Raw genomic sequence first — 25487 nt, 5'->3', positions numbered from 1 at the left:
TGATTTAAATGATGCATACTTGAGGCATTAGTTGGTTTGTACATGGCAGTGGAGCCTTCTCCGCAATGGCGGAGGAGCGTCGCTCCACTGGCTCAGAGCCAGCAGCCAAAGAATAAAACAATATCTTACTATCATTTTATTTTTTAGCTGCTGGCTCTGAGCCAGCGTGTGCTGGGAGGGGCGGGGCCAGGGCATGGTTGCATCCGCTATGCAAGTGGATATCTGCCCTCACTGGATGGCCTCGAGGTGCAGCCAGCAGGAGAGCCTTGGGGCGAGAGTTCTCCAGAGCTACAGGAAGTGTAAGAGTTAAAGACTGAGGTGGGGATGGTCAGGTGCAGGCAGTGATGCCAGTCTGACAGTCGTTTACATAGCAGAGTAAGGTTTTAGGTTACAAAATGTTATACATGGTTGTTAGACAAACCATCGTGTAAGCTATTTATGTAACAGATGAGCCTCAGACGGCTGGGCTAGCTTCCAGAGTAAAGCCTGGTTACTTGTTCATTTGAAAGCAGCGCTGTCGGTCGGGTTGCACAGATGTTACAGGTGAACCCAATATAGAGCAGAGCTGTCACTCAATTTGCATAGATGCAACACACCAGCACTTCAGCACACAATGTTTCTTTAAAGGATGCAATGATGTTACTTATGTGCAATTAGTAGGCGGAGCTCTCCCCACGTTTATAAATATATAACAGGCTCAAGTATTGGAAAACATGCATCGTTGGTTAAGACAGTAGAGAAACGTTCGTCAAACAGTGGGCTAACGGTCAGGATGCACAGATAGCCATGCGTTCTGAGTTGCAGGATTGTGCTATCCCAGGAGCCACATAACGACACATATCTTAGACCGTGGTTCTCTAATGATTAGCACAGAACCTACAGGAAGCTCTCCAGGCACCTGTGAGTAGCTCCCCTATGTCTAGCTCATGCTAGTAAGTGAAAGGTTTTTGTTTGTTTGAATTGGGTATGTGTTCAAAATTGAAAAGGGTGTATTCAAAAGTAAAATGTGCGTATTTTTCTAACAAAAAAGCGGTTGTTTGCATAAAAATATATCTAAGGCTGATATCTAAATGGTCATTCATAGTGCGTTGGGGAGTCTTACTACTGATTTTCTTTCTTACATGCATGACTGTTCTGGCATGTAGAAATATTCAGAATTAAAATTAATACAGCATTTTTTTTTACCCTTTTGTTAAAGGCAACTTGTCTGACGTGGTTACAATTGTGAAACTAATAATTTGTGTTAGTAACTCGGGATGATTTTATATTAAACATAAGTAGCTTTTAATATAGAAACGGTTGGTTATCCCTGCCTTGGACAGCAAATGTATCCCACAGGTTGCAAAAAGTGAGTGATTTAGGAACTTCTAGTAGCAGAATTAGACCTCAGGATGTATGTGCTGCACACATCAAAACTAATGACATGTCCACTGTGTTAATGTACCTACTACCTTTAAGTTCAGCAGAATTAATCTAGCATGCTTTTTGTCTAAATTGCAATATTAAAAATTAATTTACACTATTTCCTTCCCTTTTGTGGATACTTGTAGTAAATTAAATATGCTTACTGATAAGTATTGTTTATATTTATCATAGAATTTAAACAGGTTTTAAAACACATAGAATTATTTCTTCACATCAGACTGTGCTAAAATTTGGGATAACAACCCTAAAATGTAGCCATTTTAAAAATTCCTCCTAATTTATAGTTGATACAGTTGTCTGTACCCTTTCCTGTGGTAATGATGCCTGGACTGGAAACATCTTTAAAAAAAAAAAAAAACTTTGCAGAATGTCTTTTTTTCTTATTTCTACTACTCCCATTGATCATCTTATTTTTTTCTTTCCAGGGCGGGACACAAACGTGTTAGTATACATTAAAAGGAGACTGGCCATGTGCTCGAGAAAACTCGGTAGGACCAGAGAGGCAGTCAAAATGATGAGAGATGTGAGTGTGGGTTTCTTTGCAGTTGTTTGATTCATTTTAAAATTGTTTACGATAAGACACAGCAACAATACTGATATAACACATATACTGCTTAGTGCCTCTATTATAGTTTAACAGTTTGCCTAATTTTCGGAGGTCAATATATCTACATTTTGTGCACATTGTCATCTGTATTCCTATTTTACCACGTTAATGCTTTCAAGGTTCTGGACACTATTGCTTCTATAAGATTTAAAATAGCATACTTTCTTGGATGGAGTTTTCTCAGCATGAGTGTATCACAGGCAGACAGAATCTGACTGATGCATGTAAACAAGACTGCTGCCCTCATCCTTCTTGAACTTTCTGCAGCCTTTGATGCTGTCTCTCATACCATTATGATCAGAAGATTGCATGAAATGGGCCTACTTTTCAAGGCCCATAGATTATTTTCCTTCAGGCTGATCTCCGCTAATCTATCTTCCTCTGTTTAAATCTAATCTTGCAAGTTCCCTGTTGTGTTCTCAAAGGCTTGTACCTCAGTCCAGTGCTATTTAACATCTATATGGCCTCCTTTGCAGCTATTGTGAGAGCCAGTGGCATCAACATAGTCTCTTCTGCAGACAATGCAAAATTGATAATACTGATTGCTGACAATGTTGAAGTAACCGGATGCAAATTATAGATTGCTTGACCAATGTGGCCACCGGGATGAAGGACAACTACTTCAAGTTGAATGGGGAGAAAACCAAGATCATCCTATTTCGCAAACCTAATTCTACTTGGTCAGTCTATTGTTAGTTGTGCAAACGCTTCCTCGCTCTTCCACTGTGCACCACTCTTGGTGGTGGATCTGTTTTGCACCAGGATGTTGATTCAAGGGTGAGTTGGCACATTATAGATTCTTTTAACAGAAGATAGCATTGCTGGAAAGTGAAAGGTCTTTGCGACTATTCTGAATAATCCACTGAACCTACTATTTTTCAGAGTGATTTAAGAAAGTATATTTTTTCTGTATAGACGTTTACATCATTAACACCCACTCCTTTGTGGGGCTTTTCTGCTTCCATAATGTGAGTGCCCTTTTTCTGTCATGCTGCACCTGGTTTTGTTAAGATCTTGATCAAATTGATTATTTGCACTCTTATTGCTTTGGTTTTGCTCTGAAAGTGAACTCATGTGCCTCCTTCTGATTGCATTTTCATCCTAAATTCTCAACCTCTCAACTCATTCTGAGAAGGTGGTGGGTCAGAAAAGGCCAAGAACCGGTGAAGAGAAAGAGAGAGAAAAAGGTTAGATTGGTAGAAAGGAAAATCGATACATAAGGGGGTGGGTGGAAGCAGGATTCAGGTGGGAGGTTAGAGAGCAGTGGAAGGAGGTACCTCAGAGTATTAAACCACTACGTTGCAGAGAAAGATTAATTGCATGGAAGGGTAGCAGCAGAGGATGGAAAGAACAGGAAAACAAGATGCAGGGAAATAAGCTGGAGAAAGGTTAAGATATTGTAGACCAGAGAAAGACCACCGAGTGAGATTGTTGGTCTTAACCCTCTCTGTAGGGTCAGCCCTACACTTTTTGCTTTCACCCCTCCTATTTTTGCTAAATTCATTTTTGTTGGCCTTAGGACTCTGTGCACTTTACCACTGCTGACCATTGCTAATGTGTTTGCGCTCTCTCCTTTAAACATTTTTAAATTAACATATGCCCAAATGGCACATTTAATTTACTTATAAGTCTCTAGTAAAGTGCTACCACAAGTACTCAGGCTTTACATGCTACCAGTGGGTCTGCAGCACTCCTTGTGCCCCCCACCTAAGTATCCATGTAAACACGGCTGAGGCCTTTGCCGGGCTTAAAGTTTCTTTTGTAACACATTTGAGTCACTCCCAGTGTAGGCCCTACAGATCCCAGAGGACAAGTTCCAGTCTATTTAAAAACGCTGGATATATACGTTTAAGTTTTACTTATCCTGGTTGTGAAAAACTCTGAAATGAGTGCCTGCACCATATGGTAATATTGGGCTGGCTTTTTTTTAATGAACTTTATTTGTTCAATAGATCACAGCCCCATAATACAAAAAAGAAAAAGCAATATCTTGACAGTTCATAATTCTAGTACAATAAATAGTGATGTGCAATGTAAATCCAGTATTTGTAAAGCGCGAACAGCTACCCGAAGGTATCCCGGCGCTGGGGGCAGTAGGGAAGATTAAGCAAGCTATTGCCCAGAGTCACATGGTGCCAGGCTGACCTGCCGCCGGTGCCAGTGATCGAACCGTGAGCCCCAGATTCCAGCGTAAGCCTCCCTGATCGCAGCACCACACCTCTTCCCTAGTTTTAGTTCCCTAATGTAGTTCTTGAATGGTTAGAGGGGACATCTATCCCTGAGTACAAATGCCTATGATAAAATAAACAGACCGTAATGACATATACGATATGTTAAAAGTTCTTCTAGCTACTGCTAGTTAGCTACATCTATTTCTGTGCCTATTTCAGAGCTAAAGTACTTACAGATTTTAATTTTATTCTTCTCATATTTGTAAAAATGTCTGGATAGCCCCTATCCTAAGGGAATAGAGTTCTTCTCTTTCTTTCGTGCTTCTCATTTTGGCTAACCATTGTGCGAATTTTGGTGGATCCAGTGATTTCCAATTTTGTAAAGTCAGGGACCTAGTTATTAAAGAAGCATTAAAAGAAAATTGTTTTTGTTGCAAGGTTAAAGTTGGAATAGAGATTCCAAATAAAATAACCATAGAGTTGGGATGTATACTATGTTTAAGTTTCCTACTAACCGACTGAAAGACCCTAGTCGGTCAGTTTAGGGCAAGAGAAGCAAATATGAAACCAGTCCCCTTTTAAGTGATTACATCTAGGACAACCTGTTGATATTTCTGGGAAAATTTTGTGCAATTTGTTTGTGGGTGTTGTATAGTTGTCATTTGGAAAAGAGTGCTATCCTGTGGAAACTTGGCAGAGATCACTGTTAGCATGAGCTGAAGCCATTTTGTTTGTAGCATCCATTTTAGTTAGTCATGTGTTTGCCATGTGCTTCCCCGTCTTTGCTGTTGCCTGCTTCTCTATTACGTCTGGGTCATCATCTATAGTTAACTCCTGCAGCACTGAGCCTGAGCACTGCGCATCCTCAGAAAGGCCTGTAGCTGCTAGAATGCACATGTTACAGATTTAACTGTCAGGCTATTTTAACTGATGTCAGCAGTTCTGCAACTCCTCCCACTCTGTTGACTAAGCGATTCGTATGTATCCTTATATGTAGCTAGCTATTTGTGTGTACACTTGTACTGCCTCTATGTGAACCTCCATGCTTACACTGCAACTATCACAGTATAAAAGGCCCATGGTTTCTGTACTCCATGTGCTGCCTCATACGTTGACTGAGGGTTATGTTTCGATGTAGTTCCACTCATGAGTCCTTATGAAGGATTTCTTTGATATTACAGCTTCCATGCCAATCTCTATTTTGTCAGTCTAAAGGACCAGTGCGCAAAGAAGGGCGAATCCCTGCACCGGTGAACCTCTGAAAAGGCTCACCCCCGCAATCCGTTTGAAATTCGCCCCGGGAATGGCCGTAGTGGGCCATTGATTATAGTCCTTCCATTTGGCTGCCTCTATATGATACCCTGTGGTCTCCTGTATTTTTAGAAGAGCTCTCTGGACTATTTGATCATAAAATTGTTGCTCCAGGATATGGTACCAGTTCCCAATTCCTAACATTTGTTTAACATATAATGCATGAGTTACGGCTTTGGGAAGTGAACCCTCAGGAAGCGGTAGCTTTTTGACTAGACTCGAGATTTGAAGCTATGAAAATACTAAGGCCAAGACTTCTTCTGTTTTGTTCCCAAGACTTCATCTCTCCTTGCATTACTACATTTTTTTATCAGATGAATTCCTAGCCTTTCCCAACTTTTTGAAGTCTGTGGAACCATTGAAAGTCCTGGTTCCCTGCATTGTCTTAGTTTAGTTTCCGGGTGTAAGGTTGTAAATTGATACTCTTCCTTTAATTGATTGAATCTATCATGAATTGTGCTGGTAGTCTTAAATCTATAGTGTTTGGGTAGCCTAGGGATTTTAATAAAAGATTTTAAATTTTTATTTTTTTCCAATAACATTTGATGAAGATACAAATTTAGCTCTTAGTCATGTGCTGATAGTGCGCATCCACAATAGTCTAAGAAGGCGGGTTGAAAATATTTTTGAATGCGAGGAAGCCCTAAACCACCTTCTTGTGGTATCAGTTGCAGTGTTGTTAATTTGGTCTTTGGTTTCTTCCCTGCACAGATGAATTTCCACACTAATTGATCTGTATTGGGTTACTTTATTACATTAATTAAGTGATAATTGGGAGAAGGTAGGAATGTCATGTTTGGTGTCTAAAAAAAAAGGTAAATTAACTCTCTTTAATAGTAAAGTAGGATTTTAATACAATTCTGAAAATGCCATTTTTAGAAAGTTGAATAAGTGGGCTAAAACAGCTTAGTGTGCACACAATTTAACCAAAAAAATGAATGTAAGATAAGGCTAGTGCCCAAAATGTATTTCTGAATATGATGTGCACCTGGAGAAGGAGGTACAGGCCACCTCCTATTCAAAAGTGTGAAAGTACTAAGTCAAAGGACATAGCCACCAAGTGCACTACACTGAACACTCCAGAAGAGTATAACACTTTTTAAAAATATTTTTCTAGTGTATCATATGAACACATAAACAGTATTACTATGGAGACCAAATACAATCAAAGCAATCCATATAAAGAAACAATCATTGCTTTTGTTGTGCTAAAAAAAATACTACTTTTATTGAGCAATCTTGTATAAATCTCCCTTTTAGAGCTTCGGAGTATGATACAATTGTTTATAAAGGTGAGCTTCTAATAGCGGTGACAGAATCTCAATGCATTTCGGGCGTGTTACTCCGCCCTTCATCAGGGGAAATCTACAAGTTGAATAAACAGTACATTGGTGTCAATAATGCAGTTTTTTTTTTTACATCATGAAAAATACAGTACAGGCACATGTGACTGTGGATTCGAAGCAGCCAGAAAAAGTAAAACCCTGAAAGAATGACATTGAATACCCCAGTAATGAAAGCCAAAAAAATACCCAAAAAACGATGACAAAGTTCTATCATACCTAAAGAAGGTAAGGCTCGACTTAGAATCAAAACGACTAGGATACGTGCTGTTCTGTTCGAACTGCAAGTGAAAGGTAAACAACCATTACTAATGAATCTAACAGTGACCTTAAAAGAACCACAGCTAGATGAGCAGCTACAACTTACCGATGAGCAAACTTGGATGCCCCACGTTCTGATACAGCAATCGAGGCTGGTGAATTAAGCCATCAAAGTGTCAGTGATCTGCACAGGTGAAGTGGAATCATCATCAGACACAGTCTCTACAAAGACATCCGTGTTTTGTGAGTAATGGGCCACATGTCGAAAGTGAGAGCAATTTCTCGTAATGGACTTCCCAGGATGCTGGGCAGTTACCATGTGTCCCTTGGTGTTAGTGATAGTATATGGTTCAGCCTTAAAAGGAGTATCAGACTTTCTTTTTCTGGGTTGACTGACAAGCACCTGATCTCCTCTTTTGCATGACATCCTTTGTCAGCATATATTTTCATCTTTCGTTTGCGTCCGTAGTATGAATGTCTTCTTCAGTTTTGGATATTGGGCTGGTCCATTGGGGCAGCTTGGTCATCATGGCTCTTCCAAACATTAGAGTTGCAGGGCTTTCCCCTATCGTTGAGTGAGGGGTCGAATGGTAAGCTTGAAGAGTAGCGTTCAAAACAACTTTAAGGTCGAAGGTCTCCAGTACAACACGCTGAACAACTTTATTTAGAGTATTGATGAACTGTTCTACCAGGCCATTGGCCTGGGGCCAAAGAGGAGTACTTATTTATGCTTTATATTGAGGTGATTTATAAAGTTTTTGAATTCCCAACTATTAAAGAGTGGGCCATTGTCAGACTTTAAGATTGCAGCCACACCCCATATTGTAATGATGCCATCTAATCTTTGAATAACCTTTTCAATGGTAGTAGATGAAAGGTATTCTACGGATGGAAACTGGAAGTAATCATCAACAATGTCTAGAAGATGGTGTCCATTCTTAAGAGGACCAAAGAAATCAACAGCAATTCTCTTCCAAGCATGATGTGGCAATTCTGACATGTTCAAATGGTGCTTAATATATTGAGACAAAAGACAGTTGCATACATGACAGGCCTTTAGCTCTTTTTCAACACTTTCGCCATGATATGGTAATCAGACTTGTTCGTGGAGAGCTCTTTTTTGCAAGTATTGCTCGATGTCCTTCATGGGCGATGTTGTCGATCACTTGTTGTTGTAGACTCTCTGGAATAACAATTTGTGTACCTCGCAGGATGAGGTCTCCTTGAGTCACTGATAGTTCACCTTTTATTTTTTTGAACTATAATTACTTACTGTCATTAGTGAGAGGTCTTGAGTCTTGTTTCCATGATTGGTGAACAATAATGTCTTTTAACTACAACATGTCACTAGCTTGGCTCGTGGCAGTGACAATTTGTTCTAAAGACATGGCAGCTGATATACTAGATTTTACAATGAAATTGATGTAGGCCTTCGCTGTTTTAGATGGGGTACTAGGGCACGGCAGTGGCACTTTTGAATCTGCAGGATTCTGATCTTTGCCTGGACAATGAAGAATTGTATAATTGTATTCTTGTAACCTCAAACCCTAATGTTCAATTCAAAGAGGCATTTCGGCATTGGGATTGCTAATTATTGTCAACAGTGCTCGATGATCAGTCACTACTGTGAAAGGCTTTCCATATAAGGGCAAGTGGAAATATTCACAAGCCAGAACCCTGCCAAACGTTCTTTCTCAGGTTGCGAGTAAGCACCTTCCATTTATGACAGTCCTTTACTGGCATATGCCACGATATGTCTTCGGGCATTGGACTGTCTTGTGTGCTGTACAAGGATGGCGCTTAACCCTACAGGGCTAGTATGAACTAAACCTCTATATAAAGTTTGGGATCAAAGTGGGCCATTACAGTGGCATTCTCATCAGCTTGCCTGATTTTTTTTGGAAGCTCTTCTCACATTCACGTGCCCAATGAAATGACACATTCTTTTTTGTCAGTTCTCATAAGGATGTAGTGACCGTAGCAAAACCTTGTATGTATCTAGAACAGTAACTGGCAATTCCAAGGAATGAACGGAATATAGAAATGTTCTGTGGAGGATTTGCAGTAGATAACACGTGCACTTAGCTGGATCAGGTTTCGTACACCCATTAGAAAAGACATGCCAAAGTATTTCAAGTTGTTCTTGTGGAATTTACATTTATCAGCATTCAGAGTTAAGCCTGCATCATTCAGCAAAGGACATACTTGCATGAGAGCTTTGTCATGCTCTTTCTGAGTGGCTTTGAAAGCCAATATGTCGTCACTGTTGTTTCATTCATTTACTACAGGCTCTATGATATGCCGAATGATGTCTTGGAAAAGTTTTGCAGCAGAGGGTACACCAAAACTCAATTGCTTATAGCTAAACAGACCAATATGCGCAGAAAAAGTTGTAATGTATTTTTTCTTCAAGTTCCAATAGGTGATATCCTTTATTTAGGTCAAGTTGAGAGAAGAAAGTCTTACCATTCAATTCAGTTATTATATTAGCAATGTGCGTACCTGGTTGTCTCTCTCACTTAATAGCCTTTTTAGCCTGACTCATGCCAACGCATATGCATACAGCTCCTTCACGGTCTCTTTTAGGCACTACTACAGTGGGAGAAACCCACGGCGTTGGACCACTTTAGCATTCAATGACGTAATGTTTAAGCATCTAATTTAATTCCTTTTCAACAGCTTCTTGCAAGTGACATGCAGTTCGACTGTGTCTTTGAGCAAGAGCACGAACATCCTCATTTATATGTAACTTTGCTTTCATTGTTCGGAGTTTTTCTAACCCATGAAATAATTAAAGAAATTGACTTACAATTTCATGGTAAGCATTCCTATTGTAGTTCACTGATCTCAGTGCCATATCAGCGGCAGTGTTAAAACTGAGCAAACAGACACTTGAAGCGGTTCTTAGAAGTGCATGAATGAGCATGTGTATCACTGTTTTCTTGTGTTTCATTGTGGCTACAAATGAACCATGACTTTTTTAAGGGCGTTGAGGCAGCCCATGTATAGACTTTAGTTTTTAACTTCAGAAGTTGTGGTAACAGTAACAATTCTCGATAATTCTCCTCCAGCATGATTTTTATAGATTCATCACTGTCAATTATGAATGGTATCAAACACCCATTTATCTTTAGGTAATCTTTGGACAGTGTTTGTTCATGTCAAATTGTCTTCACTTTGAGTTTTTCCTCACATTCAACTCATCCCACATATGCGCCCCTATTTGAAGTAAACATTGACATTGCATGATTGCATTGTCACTTTCACTGGAAACTGATACTGAGGAACTCTTTGTCGATTATTTAGATGATCCACTTAGTTTAGTGTTAATTTGCCTCAGTTGGTGTGACTGCTTGGCCTGAACGGATTCTTAACTGACAAATATTCTCTGCCATCGATAACTATTTGTTTCTATCTGTGTTTCTGAGTCACAAGTGTCAACACACCAGTAGGTGCAAATACATGAGGCAAATACATGTGTCTGATAGTGCAAGAGCATCATTGAAGTGTAAGTGATCAATTCACACAATCCAGGCCACTCCCGGAAGCCGAAGGAGAAGGACGAACTGAGGAACAGCACAGGAGTGGAAGACCAAAGGAGACGCAATGCGCTCACCGAAGGAGGACAAGAGCGACTGACACTAGCCAGGAGTGTTCGGGAGCTGATGGGAGTCCTTCTTCCCTCAACAAGATAGAGAAACCATGCACAGCCCCAGCAACCCAAGGGAAGGAGGTGCTGAGGTCCCTGAGTCTGCGGTCCAAAGTGAGGGTCATAGCTCCAGCCAGGTGATATGGCGTCTGGTGAATGAATGTCGATAACAAAAGTAGGTGTTTAGGGGAAAGTCTCAGAGTGGGTACAAGGACTGGAGGAACCTGTGTTGGTGGGTATGGGGAGGACATGTTATGCCATAAGAAGCATCGTACAAACACCAACAATTTGAGCACAGGTATGGTGACTGCTAAAAGGAATAGAGAGAGGTAGAAAACATCTACTCAGGATCTCTTTTATTTCCCTGGGGGTCTGCTTTAGCACCCCCAAGGAGACCAAGGGAGTGACAACCCGGACAGGGAGAGGACCTTGGGAGATTCAAGAAGAGTGAAGGAACTAACAGGAACAATGAACATCCATTTGTGTTCAACTTTTCCTAAAGTCTATTATTTCATGGACACTATCAATATAAATCCTACAAGGTGCTTAATAAAAACCCAAATACACCATCAATACTGGTTTGTGTTCCTTCTGATTAGCTCTGTTACAGGAACCTTGTCGAGGACTGAGAGATTTTGTGGAGCTGGTGAGATTATTTTGGCAATATATTCCTTCTTGTAAGTGAGCACTTCTCAGTCATGATAGGTCAAAGTGAAATGGAAAGTCTTATATCTATATGGAAATGATAGCTCACAAAAGCCCCTTTCGCCAAGCGATTGTTGCACTGGTACTGTTTTAAATGTAACTAAGGAAACACTGTATGCATGTTAACAACCTTCAGAAACAAGCAGAAGGTGTCCGCAGATGTAGGCATTTAGGTCGCTGCACCACTGTACTTGTTTGTCATATTTCCCAATGTTCAAAATGGCGTACTGGTTACCCTTGTTGGAATTAAAACATTCTCTGTATTTGAGCTTCATAAATGCTCACTTGTTGACAGGATATTTCATTTGAACTACGGAAGAATAATTTCAGTTCACCGGTTACAAATGCTAATGATGATCAGATGGCCTTAGTTAAAAGTCATAGAGGTTGATTGATTTTGGAAATGTATTAGGAGGCACGCTGCTTGAAATGTAGTTGTCAACTTTTAGTGGAGGCCAGACTCTGGTACAGAGTTCTAGAAGAGAGAAATGTCTCTAAAAGTTGTCAAGTTTGTGGCTGGTTTGTGGTAAAATAACAAGTGAGAAATTGATTTTTTTATGTCCCATGTGGCAACTGTTAGTGATTTGTCTTTGGGAAGCTATAATCATACTGAATTGTAATTAGGCACTGTCAGTCAATCAGTCAGTCAAAAACAACTTTATTTGGTTTATCATAACCATAAAGCATGAAATAAAAAATATAAATAGCACCACATAAAAATGTGATATTACACTAAAACTTCTAAAATATTTCCAAATCTAAAAAATCCCAATCCGGATTCCCACGTGCGGTTACTCCTTATCTGCTTTCGATAATAAGGTGTCCACTTTAATCATAAATTTTACACCACGACAAATTAGAATATTGGACATGCCTCTCATCCAGCTTATTACCGCCTGCCTGCAAGTGCGAATTTGTAAGTCCTTAAAATGTGCCAGTAACAGCTTCCTTCGTTCCATTTTTAAACAATCTCAAACACACATTAAATGACATATTGATTCCTTACAATAACCACACAGCCGGCAATTTTTTTATAGTTCTTTTCTTTTCCAGGTAGGGACTAAGTCCTTTGTATTGTGGTCACCAAGTCTGTATTCAGTAAACTTCTTTTTTTTTAAAAAGCCTAAAATGTGCTATTAAATAGGGTTGTGATTTTAGTGAGGTATATGAATTTATTATTGCCCATGCGTGGCGTCGTTTGGACAATCTTTTTTATCTTCTAGGAATTACAGTTTTTTTGCCTTGGCATTACATGCTTTGTTAAATGTAGCTCTCTCCATCTTTTGTTTCCAAACTTCTTCCATGTCTAGTACCGCCAGAGCAGTTCGCAGGGAATCGCCCCATGTGTTTGTTATTCTTTTGATATATTGACTTTGTATTTCCATCCAACATAAGTAGTTCAGCAACCCAGGTTCAGAAGCTCTAAGTTTCCAGCACAGTTTTACGAATGTTGCCTTTCTTTGGTATTCCTGGTTCTGGAGGCCGAATTCAAGGCGCACCTGTGCTGGTTATTAGGCACTGCTGTGATGTACAGACAAGCAGTTACGATAGTGCCTGATACCACTATTTCCACTATGAGGGCAGGAACTTTTTTTAACATCATTTGCCTATAGCAGGGTGACATGCCATATGCTTTTTGTACAATAAAGACCACATTTCATGCATAGCACCTTTCTCTTCAACCTTGCCTCCCACCCCCAAAAAAGTGGCATAAAATACTTTAATGTGGCATAGAAGCTTAATGTGAATATGAGAATCTGTGACACGACATTTCCCAGGTAACCTACAAAATGTAATTAATTCGCCAAGGAATGGTTTACAGAAAGCTCTTCTTTCGTAGCAGAATGGAAAGACTTGTCATGTATAAGCGGTGTTCCAGGCATGCATGTGAAACATTGTGATAAATCCATTTATCTCAGGAAATCTGTTACTGCAAGTAGTGATTTCATGCCCCTGCTGTTTTGACGATTGCTTATGCTGTAAGAATCCTTCCTGAAGAGTTTGTGTTTTGCCCCGATAATTTGAGCCTTCCTGTTGCAGTCTGCTCCTATGTCCTAATTTTGGCTGGGGTTCCCCCGTTGAAGGTTGGGCAGCAAGAGTCTTGGGATTAATTACATAATAAGTCTGTTGATTGGCTTTTAAGCACAAGCATTTTAATGCCTGGGGTTTGAATGAAATCATAGTGGCTAGGAGGGTGGGATGGATGGGACAGTATAAGCAAGACATTGAAGGGGACTGTGTTTTAAAGTTTCGTAGGCCAGCATCTGTACGTAACATCTTGAGCACTAAGGCTCTTCACAACCCTGTTGAAACAATGGTGGTTGCTCTCCCTCTTGGGTTATTTTACAGGTCATCTCTCCACCTTCCAGTTCAACGCCAGTGTCCTATGACTACACCAGGTCATGTTGCTTGTTCCAATAAGTTCTGTAACTCGTGGCCAATTATGTAATTGGCAACCAAGAGTCTCCCCTATCGTTCACAATAGATTGCTCCATGCTCCCTATAGTCTAGAAGGCCAAATAGAAAATCCACCAACACATTCAACCCTTGTTGCCCTAGGTGTTCCCGGGAAGGTCAAGTTTATCATTTGGAATGTGGCGGGCTTGGGTGCCAAAATAGTATGCCTGGAATAGTGTGAGTTTATTGACCAAGTCGTCTTGTGCCTCTTCCAAGAGAAATGGTCCGTCTAACCCCAGCTCCATGTTGGTTATGTCAACTATACCAATGTTACCACTATGGTAGGCAGGTGCAGGTCCTCTGGGGACCTCACGATCTGGGTAAGGACTATAGTGAGGGGTATGATAAAAGAAATCCTGGTTGCCTCCCCCGATTTAATGTGTATATGCCTTAAGGCCTGACAGGGTGAAACCTACTTGATATATAATGTGTACGGCAGATCAGTTGTGAAAATTAGGTAAACAATGGTTTTTGATCAACTGAATGCACATATATCCCTCCAGTCACCAGTTGCAAGGATAATTGTGGGGGGTCACTTTAATTGTCAGTTCGAGCTCTGGGCCTTGATATCCAGCCCCTTACAGCTGAAGAGGATGATCTATGGTCAGTCCCAGCCCTCGAAATACCTCCTCCCCGATGGCAATTCTTAAAGCCCTTACTTTAAACCGGCGGTTGAGAACCTGTAATGGCAGAACCAGTTCAGATTGGTCAGGGGCCGATACATTTAATCGACCAAACTCAACCAGCTTGATTGATTATATCTTTCTGGGCCTCCAATTATAACCACAACTCGAAGACATACAAGTTGAGCCCCGACAGGATAGTGACCATAATGCTTTTGTCCTCACGCTGAACCTAAACCCAATTGAACAGGCTGACCATTGTGGAGAACTACTGGACAGGAGACTGAGGATCTCCAGCAATAGGTGTAGGGTTAAAAGGTGCAGTTTGGAGTCCTCGCAAGAGGTCATAAGTCCGATTTAGCATATTCTGGCTGAAGGGATGGAGGCCACTTGTTGTGAAAGGTTGGGAAGAGTCATTGGATGCCATTTCTGAGACCCATAGTGGACTGTTCAGGAAACTGAGGAGCCTTTTCCTTGTTAAAACAGGGCGTACAGCTGAGAGGAAGCAACTTCCGACCTGGTACAATTGCTGCAGAGATGTCAAGTCCAAACTAGTCAAAGCAATCAAAGAGCAAGACCTTGATTCAGGTGGCCAGGCGTATCCATAAACAGGCCCTTATTGATGCTAGAAAGAATGGGAAAGGGAAAAATGGAAGAGCCTACTACAAGTTTGTGTTTTAAGTTGTTTGTTTATGGCCTATTTTTCTGTGACTTTCCATTCCTGAAGAAGACCTATTCCTCTCAATGTTCATAGATAGTCAGCGCCTGTGTGTCTCAATTGCCTACTAATATGCTATTCCTAAAAGATTTCATGTACATTGACAGTATCTACAATGGTATAATTGTTCTTTTTAAGTGTAGTATTTTTTCATAAATAGCCTTTCCGACAAATCAATTACATATTCATTTTGCATGCTACAAAATCAAAGAAATCGTAATATAACGCAACCCTCTCTTTCTAAATAATGAATCTAATTGAAGAGTATTTAAAACATTTACTGATTCATTCATTTGTGTTAGCGGGTAACCCTTTCTTTTTAAACACCATAATGATAGTTTTATAGATATATCTGCACCATCAAATATCTGAAATGCACATGCATCCAGGAAAGGGGAGCGGGTTTGCAAATCATTGCACTTTAAGTAGCATTAGTAACTTCTCACAATCGGCGCCTGAGCTTTGGGATTCTAAAAAAGCATGCTGTGAACTCCACATCTGGGGGATGGTGTTCGTGGCACTCATCAGGTTCACAAAGAGTTAATCTGTGGGTGTTATTCAGATGATGCACAATTTTACCACCATTTTCCTTTTGGCAACAGACGTATGATTACGTTTCTAGGGATATGATTGGGGTCCCTCGTGTGCATTAAAACATTTGATTTGCAATGTGTGTATGGATGCAACAGTAGCTAGGTAAGTCAATAGGACTAAATCTGTAATGCTTATTTAACACGTCATTTTCCGCAGAAGATCTGTGCTGCGGGTTATGTAAATTAAACATTTGATTTACTTATGTTACCGTGTTAAATAACTCCGCATATTAAATATTTGTTTACAGTATGAAATGTGACCAGTAGCCATTAAATATATGACCTCCAGATAAGTACTTCTGTAGAGTGCTGCTGACCGAAGTTAGGTTCACGTTGTATCAGACACCTAGAATACAATACATCCAGTGAGGTAGATGTATGCTAATGACGAAGCATTCAATTCTCAGAAATCAATGTTGTGTGCAGTAGAATATTTAAGGATCTTATGTGCAGAAGTGTAAAATGCCTCACACTCCTGCATTTCAACAGTGCATCTGGGAATCGTCAATGCAATTGGCTGAGGACATACAAGTGTTGTACTGATGTATGCAGGTATTCACTAGGCCTTACTCAAGTAAACACGATTTACTGAGTTTTGTTTTCATTATCCCCCTTGAAATATATTTTACTTTGGTTTTTCAGGGTATATGCTTTGTGTTTTTTTTTTAATCTTTACACTTTTATCTATATTCTACACTTAATTGATCATCACCAAAAAATCCTTAATGTGATTATTTATTCCAACATCCTGATTTTTTTTTTTACATCATTAGATTAAATAACATTAAGACAGCAAAAGCAAACGCAGATTTGAGCCAGATCCACATTCATCCTCTGAGTTTTGAAAATGCTCTCTAACAACTAGTGAAATCAGACAGACCATAACTGAAGAATCTGTATAGCCATTAAATAAACCTCGTAGACCAGGCTCATTAAGGTAGGCGCTGAACCTGAAATGTGCTCATAAATCTTTTATAGAAGAGCAGCCAATGGAGTGACAGTTTTTATAGTCTCTAAGAGAACGCAGTACTCTCCGAGGAAGGTTTAGTACACACTAAAACTAACACTGCACGTCATAAAATAAAATTCGTTCTCCACCAACCCGTTCGAGAAAACACAGAAAAGCCGCAAAACGAAGCAAAGCATTAAACAACATAAGTTACCATGAAACTCAACCTGCCGACTGCCTCTTATACGTACTGTCAAGCCCTGGCAAGGTTCTCTGGGAGAAGACAGTCTGCGGCAACAGCTGCATAAATTACTATGACTTATTGTGTCCAGTCTAAAGTAGCAATGTGGCGCCGCGGCCAGGGCGACCGACGCTGGAATCTGGGGATTAGGGTTCGATCCCCGGCTCCGGCGGCAGGTTAGCCCAGCACCATGCGACTCTGGGCAATAGCTTGCTTAATCTTCCCAACGGCCCCCAGCGCCTAGAGACCCTAACGGGTGATTGTGCGCTATACAAATGTGGATTATTATTATTATTATTATTTTTAATAAGGCCTACGTGTCCTGTCCAGTGCTCCAGGGGTTGAATTCCCCCGATCCTGGACATTTCCTATATGAAACATGCAATTTGAACTGACAGGAAGATGCAAATTTGCGGACTGCGTTAAACATAAAGAATGGGTCACTGACTCCAAAAAGAGTCTCTGTTGCAGAGCCTCATTGAAGGCACATGCGTGTGGTGATTTGTGAGGCCGCACATACGTTGGGTTGAAGGTATTTCTATGTGCGGCTGAGGCTGGTTTCTGTCCACCCTGAAACTCTTGTTGCATGTAGGTAACACTATTATTGTTATAGCTGCATTACAAAGTGTAGCTGTACACACTATTTAACCATTCATGGACTACACTTTAATTTCAGACTGCATTATTCGTATAAAGGTTTTCATTTATCTTGTGGAGTATCACAAGGAAGGTGTTTTATGACATGGCATTGTTGATTCAGTAAAACCTTCACTCTTGCTGTTGTTCTCCCTACTATGTGCATAGTTAAGAATCATTCCCTACAACTACATAAGTGTTTCTGTTGAACCGGGATCCACCCATGAGCGCATATAGTTTTCTTCTAGATGGACTACAAGAATACCATGCTTACACCCAAATCTATCTCATTCAAATTCTTAGGTCTGATGATCAATCAATCAATCAATCAAAGACATTTATAGAGCGCACTACTTACCCGGAGGGTCTCAAGGCGCTTGGGGGGGGGGGGGGGGGGGGTGCTGCTACTGCTCGAACAGCCAGGTCTTGAGCGTACCAGGATCCCACCTGTTCTTAATCTTTCTTAATAGGTCCTTGTTAGTAACGCTGATATTTGCTAAGGCTTCTTCCACAAATATAATAACTAGTCTCTTCTATGCACTGTCTTGGAAAACAATTGAGTGAAAAGAATGCAGTGTTTGAAATTCATATTTCGTATCCTAGACCTGAAAGTGCTTGTGTTACACGCCTCGTACCAAGTTTCCATTCTGCATGATAACTTAAGCTGTCTGTAGTCCTTCCCTCTTTGTAGTTCCTATTTCTTCTCTTAGTCCCTGTAGGATCATGCAAATGGTTACCATTTACCAAATGCCAGAGTCTTTTTCTTGCATGATGCCACATAGGTCATGTGCCCACCCTTTGAGAGCCTCGTTTGCCGGCAGGTTCTTCTCGCTCAGTCAGCAGCTCAAGAACACGAGTCGGGAGAGAGGTGACGGATACGTCGTAGTGATCACGTACTCGTGATAGAGATGGAGTCAAACGATCTACTTGTATGCATTGAGGATTCAAGAATAATAGAGTGATGTGGAAACGAAGGATTATAAACACATAAAAGGAAGTGTTACATGGGAGTGTTATATGCAGAGTAAGAGATTGTGGATTACACCCAGAGTGATGGTGGACTGTTGTTTCATTATAACAGAGCGTCACAGGAAGTAATATGATTTTCGACATAGAAGCCCTGATGAAGTCAAAATGCCTTAGACATGCATGATGAAACACGTGTTGGCTGCGTTCTGGAACTATATATAGCTGTATTTGGAAGAAAAAATGTATTTTTGAATTTCGAACATGTCGACAGCTGTACATATTGTATTTCAACTTCTAATTAGTGCTCAGGGAGGAATTGATTTAAGGTCCTCGTTTGTAACTCTTAGATTTGCTAAGGCTTCTTCCACAAATATAATAACTAGTCTCTTCTATGCACTGTCTTGGAAAACAATTGAGTGAAAAGAATGCAGTGTTTGAAATTCATATTTCGTATCCTAGACCTGAAAGTGCCTGTGTTACCTGTGCCTCGTACCAACTAACCATTCTGCATGATAACTTAAGCTGTCTGTAGTCCTTCCCTCTTTGTAGTTCCTATTTCTTCTCTTCTTAGTCCCTGTGAGAACATGCAAATGTTACCATTTACCAAAAGCCAGAGTCTTTTTCTTGCATGATGCCACATAGGTCATGTGCCCACCCTTTGAGAGCCTTGTTTGCAGGCAGGTTCTTCTCGCTCAGTCAGTGGTCGTGTAGTAACTTGACCTGAAATAAAACTTCACTCCAAAAGAATGCGTTTTGTGTAAATCTGTTCAGTAGTTCTTGATAAATTAACCCTTTCTAAAGGAGCTTTTGGAGTGTTTTGAAGGGCTAATTATTTTGCATTCCTTTCCGTATGAATGCCAAGAATGTTCTTTAATACATGCTGTTACTCCCAGTGGTAGAACAGGGTCAGACCTCTGAAAGTTATCCTTCTAAATAGTGATTCACATTTATGGCAGGTTTTTTAATATCAGAAGTGTCCACAACAGTGACATTATGGATGCTTTTGGTGATGTTGTATGGCGATGATTATTTCATTTGAGAGGTCATCAGTAGTGCCATGTATGAAGTCATAAGGAGTGCTTACTGGGAGAACAATGGGAGTTGTGGCTTACACCATAAATGATAAATGTCTAGTTTTTTTTATTAATAAAGTTTTTTATTGTGGCTATGTCACTTTGACTGTATTTCTAGGCGAAAAAATGCCGTTAAATGTTTGTTATGGTGACAAATTGAAACCTGAAAAATACTGAATTTGGCCTGTTAAGATTAACTCTACCGTGCTCCAGTACATTAATGACCTCACATTTCCACACCTATCCACTTTTCAGGAGACATGCAGTGAAACATAATCATTAGACGGAATCTCACGAACACTTGTTAATCTCTTTATTCTAGTTAATGAAAGAGTTTCCACTATTAAGTATGTTCAACATTCACGAGAACTTGCTGGAGTCATTGTTGGAACTTCAGGCATATGCAGATGTTCAAGCAGTATTAGCAAAATACGATGGTGAGTACACATTTTCCCTTGTGTTTTTGTGGTGTTTGAGAGTTGTTCATAATGTAAAGTCAATGGGAAAAATCTCTCATGAGATCAAAATATAATACTGGATCAACAAAACAAAATCTCTAGAGTGATTGATTTTATCAAGAATAATGTGCTAAGAGGGCACTGGAGACTTCCGGGTTAAGTTTGGAGGTCAATCAGACCGACAGTGGAGCACCAGCGGGCTTAGACATCTATCTAATCCGCACTGGAGCACTTGCAGCACTCTGTTTCCTCTTAAATCTGTGTCCAACAAAAACCAGGCGCTGTAGGATGAGCCAGGCTGGTACCCGAAAATGAAGGAAGAATGGCAATAGAAAATGTTTTGACTACTGTTTCACAGGCATACCTGTCTATTTGCATAAACACAGGGAAGAAACATACTGCTACTGAAAGAATTTGCCTGTGCTCTAAATCATGTCTACCTCCATAGTCTTCCTATTCATCAAATTAATTCATATATAGCAAACATTTTGTTGGCCTACCTTGCACCAGTCATGTAATGTCTTTCATTAAAGTAATTTATAGCTTTATATATTTCGTCATAAAAACGTTATATACATATGTATCATTTAATGTGATCTGTTCTAGGCATTTCCCTCCCACCCTTTGGCAGACTTTCCATTCACTCCTTACACTACCTTCATACCACTCACCCCCAGTCATACGAAATCCAACTATTGAATGACTCAAATTTCTTCTACTATGCCAGTGAACTGGCGGGATTATTATAAAAGAGTATCAAGGCAGTGTTTTGGTGGGAGTCAATTATTTTCTTCCACCTTCCTCAGGACAAATTACGTTTTCTGCTTGTCTCTCAATACAACCTTATTGCCCATAATGGGTAGATATACAAAAAAACTACATTCTAGTAGTTCCTAAACAAGGTTAAACATATTTTCATTATAATCATTTTCAATAGAATGGAATGATTGTTATATTAGTTATGTTCTACCTTACGGTCAAAGTCTACTCATCAGCAATTTCCAATGTATATCTTTTCCACTTTACAATAAGGACACAATATAAAATATAAGGTGTTGGGTGTTATTGTTCCAAGCAAATGTATATATATATATATTACACCACCACTAAACCAGTGTCCTCTATCCCCACTTGTCAATCTCTTACAGAGGTGCCCACCAACAATCCTGCTCAATTTCACTCAACCCCCAAAAAATCCAGCACTCTGCTCTTTTCTCATAGCTGCATAGTTCTCTTAAAATCCATACACTCTAGTTTGGCAGATCCGTTCCACCCCTCTTGAAACTATCAGTAAATAAAAATACATTACTGTAAAACTGATTATAATTCTTGGCTCTTTTCTGTTTAATAATGAATATTATTTCATGATTTGGACTGAATTTTAGTTCTTTAGAGACATTCCTTCCTATTAGAAGTCTGTTGGGTAAGGGTAGGATGGAGTAAATAAGACAGAGTTCTAAGCCATTTTAAATATTTCAGCTGTGTTTACTGGGGAAAGTCAAGTAAATGGTCAGGACCTATTAAATTGACTAGATATCATGTTTAAACAAGCTTTACTTCAACGGGATGAGGTAAATCAAACCCAATGATGCATTTCAGGTAAAACCGTTCATCAGGGGAAACTAAGTTGCGGTTACGACATTGAGAAAGTGTCCCGTGAGTGACGACAAATGCAAGTGTGATGATACCACAAAGTGAATTTCCAGCGTACCACTTGAACATAAAATAAACCTAAATGTATTGACTTTGTAACTTCCAGGTATACATTGTATAAGTTATTTTCCTTTCACATTTTCCTAACTGAATAAGTCCTATATACAAGTCGCATGAAACACAGCAACAACTTCCCCTTTTTTCTGAGAGCTATTGTACAGCAAGTTACTCTCCCTTACGTCACTAGACCTAATATTCAATTTATAGACCATCAGCTAAGGGTCGAGATGTTCTTTTCAGGTAGGAGCTTGGGTAATTTTTGCCTTACTTACATGTCTCTTCTTATAATTAACTCAATTGAGACCTAGCTTCGAAGCAGGATAGTATTTGCATCTCTTCCTTAAATTGCATCTCGTCTTCCCATGATACCTTCTTTCATACCATTTTCACAAGACTGTAATTTAAAGAACCACTTTTGTTCACAAAGGTTTCCACATTCTAGTTACATGACATTTTCTCCTAGACTGTCTGATCTTCTCCAAGATGATCCAATTAATGTATTTCTCAGAGTGTCCCATATTTATAAAATGTTTAACAATGGGACTGTCCTTAATATCTTTGCTCACAAATTTGTAACCTTACCTCTGTTCCTGTTTTATCTACTTATCCCTGTCCACAGAAACATTATATTGGGTATATCACAGTCTATATTCTGCAGCTGATAAGTTCTTTCAGTTCTATGGCCCCTTAGTCGATCACTGTTGTTATCAAAGCTGTCTTGCATGCCTGACAGTTCCCATATGGGATATGTCTTACTACTGGAGGTAACCAATCCATTGTATGTTGTGTATCTATTTGGTCATATTTTTATTATGCCTGGACCACTTGATTTCTTTTGTCGTTCTTTCTTTTCAGGGGGAAAAGAGGTCCCCATATAATCTCCATGTTTGCATTTAAGATATGCCACTTTCTATTGATCACAGTTTTTAATGTATTAATCCAACATTAATATTTTAACCCACAGAGTATCTTATTTTTTATTCCCAGTATCATTTGCCTTCACACGAGGTCTCCCAGGTGTAATATTGGGCTCTTTAAGGGAGTGAATTATTAATTGTTTTGCAGGGCATCGGGCCTCCAATTTCTTCAATATTTTTGTATGTGGCAAATATTCTCTTACATTGCTGGATTACACCTAGGGTGAAGAAACTGGCTGCATAAATGTGGCTTTTAAGATGACAGTTGTCAAAATGTGGAAGTGCTTTATGGTCTTTCAGTTTGGCTAATAGCTCTGTTTCTAAATGACATAAATATTCAATAATCTTTATTTCCAAGAAGCTGACCTCTTTCTCAGTCATATGGAAAGGAAATCGGTCAAGTTCAGTCATATCAAAAAATCAACAAGTGGTTTACTTGGTCCCTTGCAAATAAAAAAAATATTGAAAAAAATGAGTCTGCTTCATCATAGACCTAAGATTCTAAGTCTGCTGAATATAAATTTGCTGTCCTAGGGGTGCAAAAGTGGTTCCCATACTAGGTCCTTTCTTTTTTGTGTAAAAGTGATTTTCATGCAATACTATCTCCAATCATCTGGTTGTGTGTACTTCAGGAAAACACCTCCCTGGAAACCTCATCCTGTGAGAAATGTTCTCTCTTCTTGCATGGGTGCTCTTTGTGGAACAATCGTGTTTATTTATTTATTTATTTAGAAGCTTGTAAAGCGCTCAGCTACCCACAACGGGGGTGTCCCGGCACTGTAGACGTGCGATAGCCAAAGAGGTTCAGTGAGGGCTAAATCAGAGAAAAGAGCCAGGTCTTAAGTTTCCTCCGAAATAAAGGCTCTGATGTCAGAAATCTGAGTTCCATCGGTAGTATATTCCAGAGTTTGGAAGTAGCTACAGCAAAAGCCCTGCCTCCCGTGCGTGCAAGACGAAATCGTGGGGCAAACATTAGGCGAATGTGATTAGATCTGAGGTCCTGTGTCGCTTGTGTCAACTTAAGTCTGTGCCTCAAGTAGGCAGGGCCTCGTCCATTAAGAGCTCTAAAGGCAAGGACCAGGGCGTTGAACTGTATGCGGTATTTCACTGGTAGCCAGTGCAGTTTGGCCAAATAAGGTGAAATAGAGTGGCGATAGGGAATATTACAAATCAGCCTGGCCGCTGAGTTCTGCACTGTCTGCAGACGGTTAAGGAGATACGCCGGGGCTCCAACATACAGACTGTTTGCGTAGTCCAAATGGGACGTTATGAGGGCATGGACTACCGTCCTACGAGAGTCAAGTGGAAGGAAAGGGATGATTTTTTTTAATCATTCGAAGCTTTCCGAAACAAGATGCCAAAACTTTATTAATTTGAGTTTTATAGGATAAAGCTGTATCAAATTGGAAACCCAAATTACGGGCAGCTTGAACTGGCGCCGGGGAGGGGTTAAGTTCAGACGGCCACCAAATATTAGCGGGCATTGGAGATTTCTGGTTAAAAAATAAGACCTCCGTCTTATCAGTGTTCAATTTTAAATTGTTAGAGGACATCCATGAGGCGATGTTCACCAAGCAATGTCGGAAATTAGCCAAGGAACTTTCAGATTGGTCTTTAAAAGAAAACACAAGCTGAGTATCATCAGCGTAGAAGACCACTCTGACGCCCCAGGATTCAACCACTTTCGCCAACGGCATCAGGTACACATTAAATAAAAGGGGGCTAAGTGCAGATCCCTGCGGAACCCCCATGTCAATGGTTTCTTCGTGGAAACAAATGGTCTGAGGAAAACCTGTTGGGTTCTATCCGTCAAGAAGGATTTCACCCAGGCCAGCGGGATCCCTCCTATGCCCACCTCCTGAAGGCGAGCCAGCAGGATATCATGCGAGATGGTATCGAATGCTGCGGATAGGTCGAGGAGGACCAACATTGCCTCCTCTCCCCTATCCACACATTCGCAAATTGACTCAGACACTTCTAGTAAAGCTGACTCTGTACTGAAGTCTGGTCGAATCCTGACTGGGTATCATGTAGCAACTGGTTAGATTCTAAGTATTCGGACAGTTGCTCCTGTACCGCCTTCTCCAGAACTTTTGCTGGCTTGGGGAGGAGTGAGATAGGCCGGTAGTTGCTGAAACATAGTGGGTCAGCATCAGTTTTTTAAAAAATTGGTGACAACATCGCCTGTTTCCACAGAGAGGGAAAAAGGCCAGATTGCAGGGAAGTATTCCATATCTTGACAAAGGATTAATCAATAGCGGGGCTATATCGTTCAGAATCTGAGCTGGGGCTGGGTCGAGCGGGGAGCCCGATTTACATTTTAAGAGCAGAGACAAAGCATAATCTTTAGTCAAGAGTTTAAATGAAGTGAATGCTTCAGATACCATGATCTGCAGTTACTGCTATAGGGTTCTGATGGATTGTTGCCGTGATGTTAGCGATTTTCTCGTAAAAGAAATCTGATAAACCATCACTAAGCAGTTGACTAGGAGTGACGGGGCAGGCCAAGGCAAGGGGATTAGCAAACTCTTTAACAATGTTAAAGAGGGTCTTGGTGGAATTTTTCGCCTTTTTAATTTTTTCTGCAAAGTGCGCTTTCATGATGCCACGTTTGAGTTTATGAAACTCTTTAAGAGCCGCTCTGTAAAGGGTTTTGGCCGCCGGGTAG

At 40.2% G+C, this 25487-nt stretch overlaps 1 protein-coding gene across 8 annotated transcripts in view; it reads left to right on the top strand.

Annotated features, from left to right (window-relative positions):
• The window catches only part of ST7 (suppression of tumorigenicity 7), a 606638-nt gene that overhangs the window by 418761 nt on the left and 162390 nt on the right, over positions 1–25487 (top strand). For all 8 annotated transcript variants that reach the window (XM_078674347.1, XM_078674344.1, XM_078674346.1 and 5 more), the window contains 2 exons: positions 1851–1948; positions 20054–20168. In XM_078674347.1, coding sequence (XP_078530473.1) covers positions 1851–1948; positions 20054–20168 — 213 coding nt within the window. The remainder of the gene's footprint in view (positions 1–1850; positions 1949–20053; positions 20169–25487) is intronic.

This window comes from Lissotriton helveticus, chromosome 1_1 (assembly GCF_964261635.1).
Source record: "Lissotriton helveticus chromosome 1_1, aLisHel1.1, whole genome shotgun sequence".
NCBI classification, from domain to species: Eukaryota; Metazoa; Chordata; class Amphibia; order Caudata; family Salamandridae; genus Lissotriton; species Lissotriton helveticus.
Note: the sequence above shows the minus strand (reverse complement) of the source record. Positions and strands in the feature narration are given on the sequence as shown.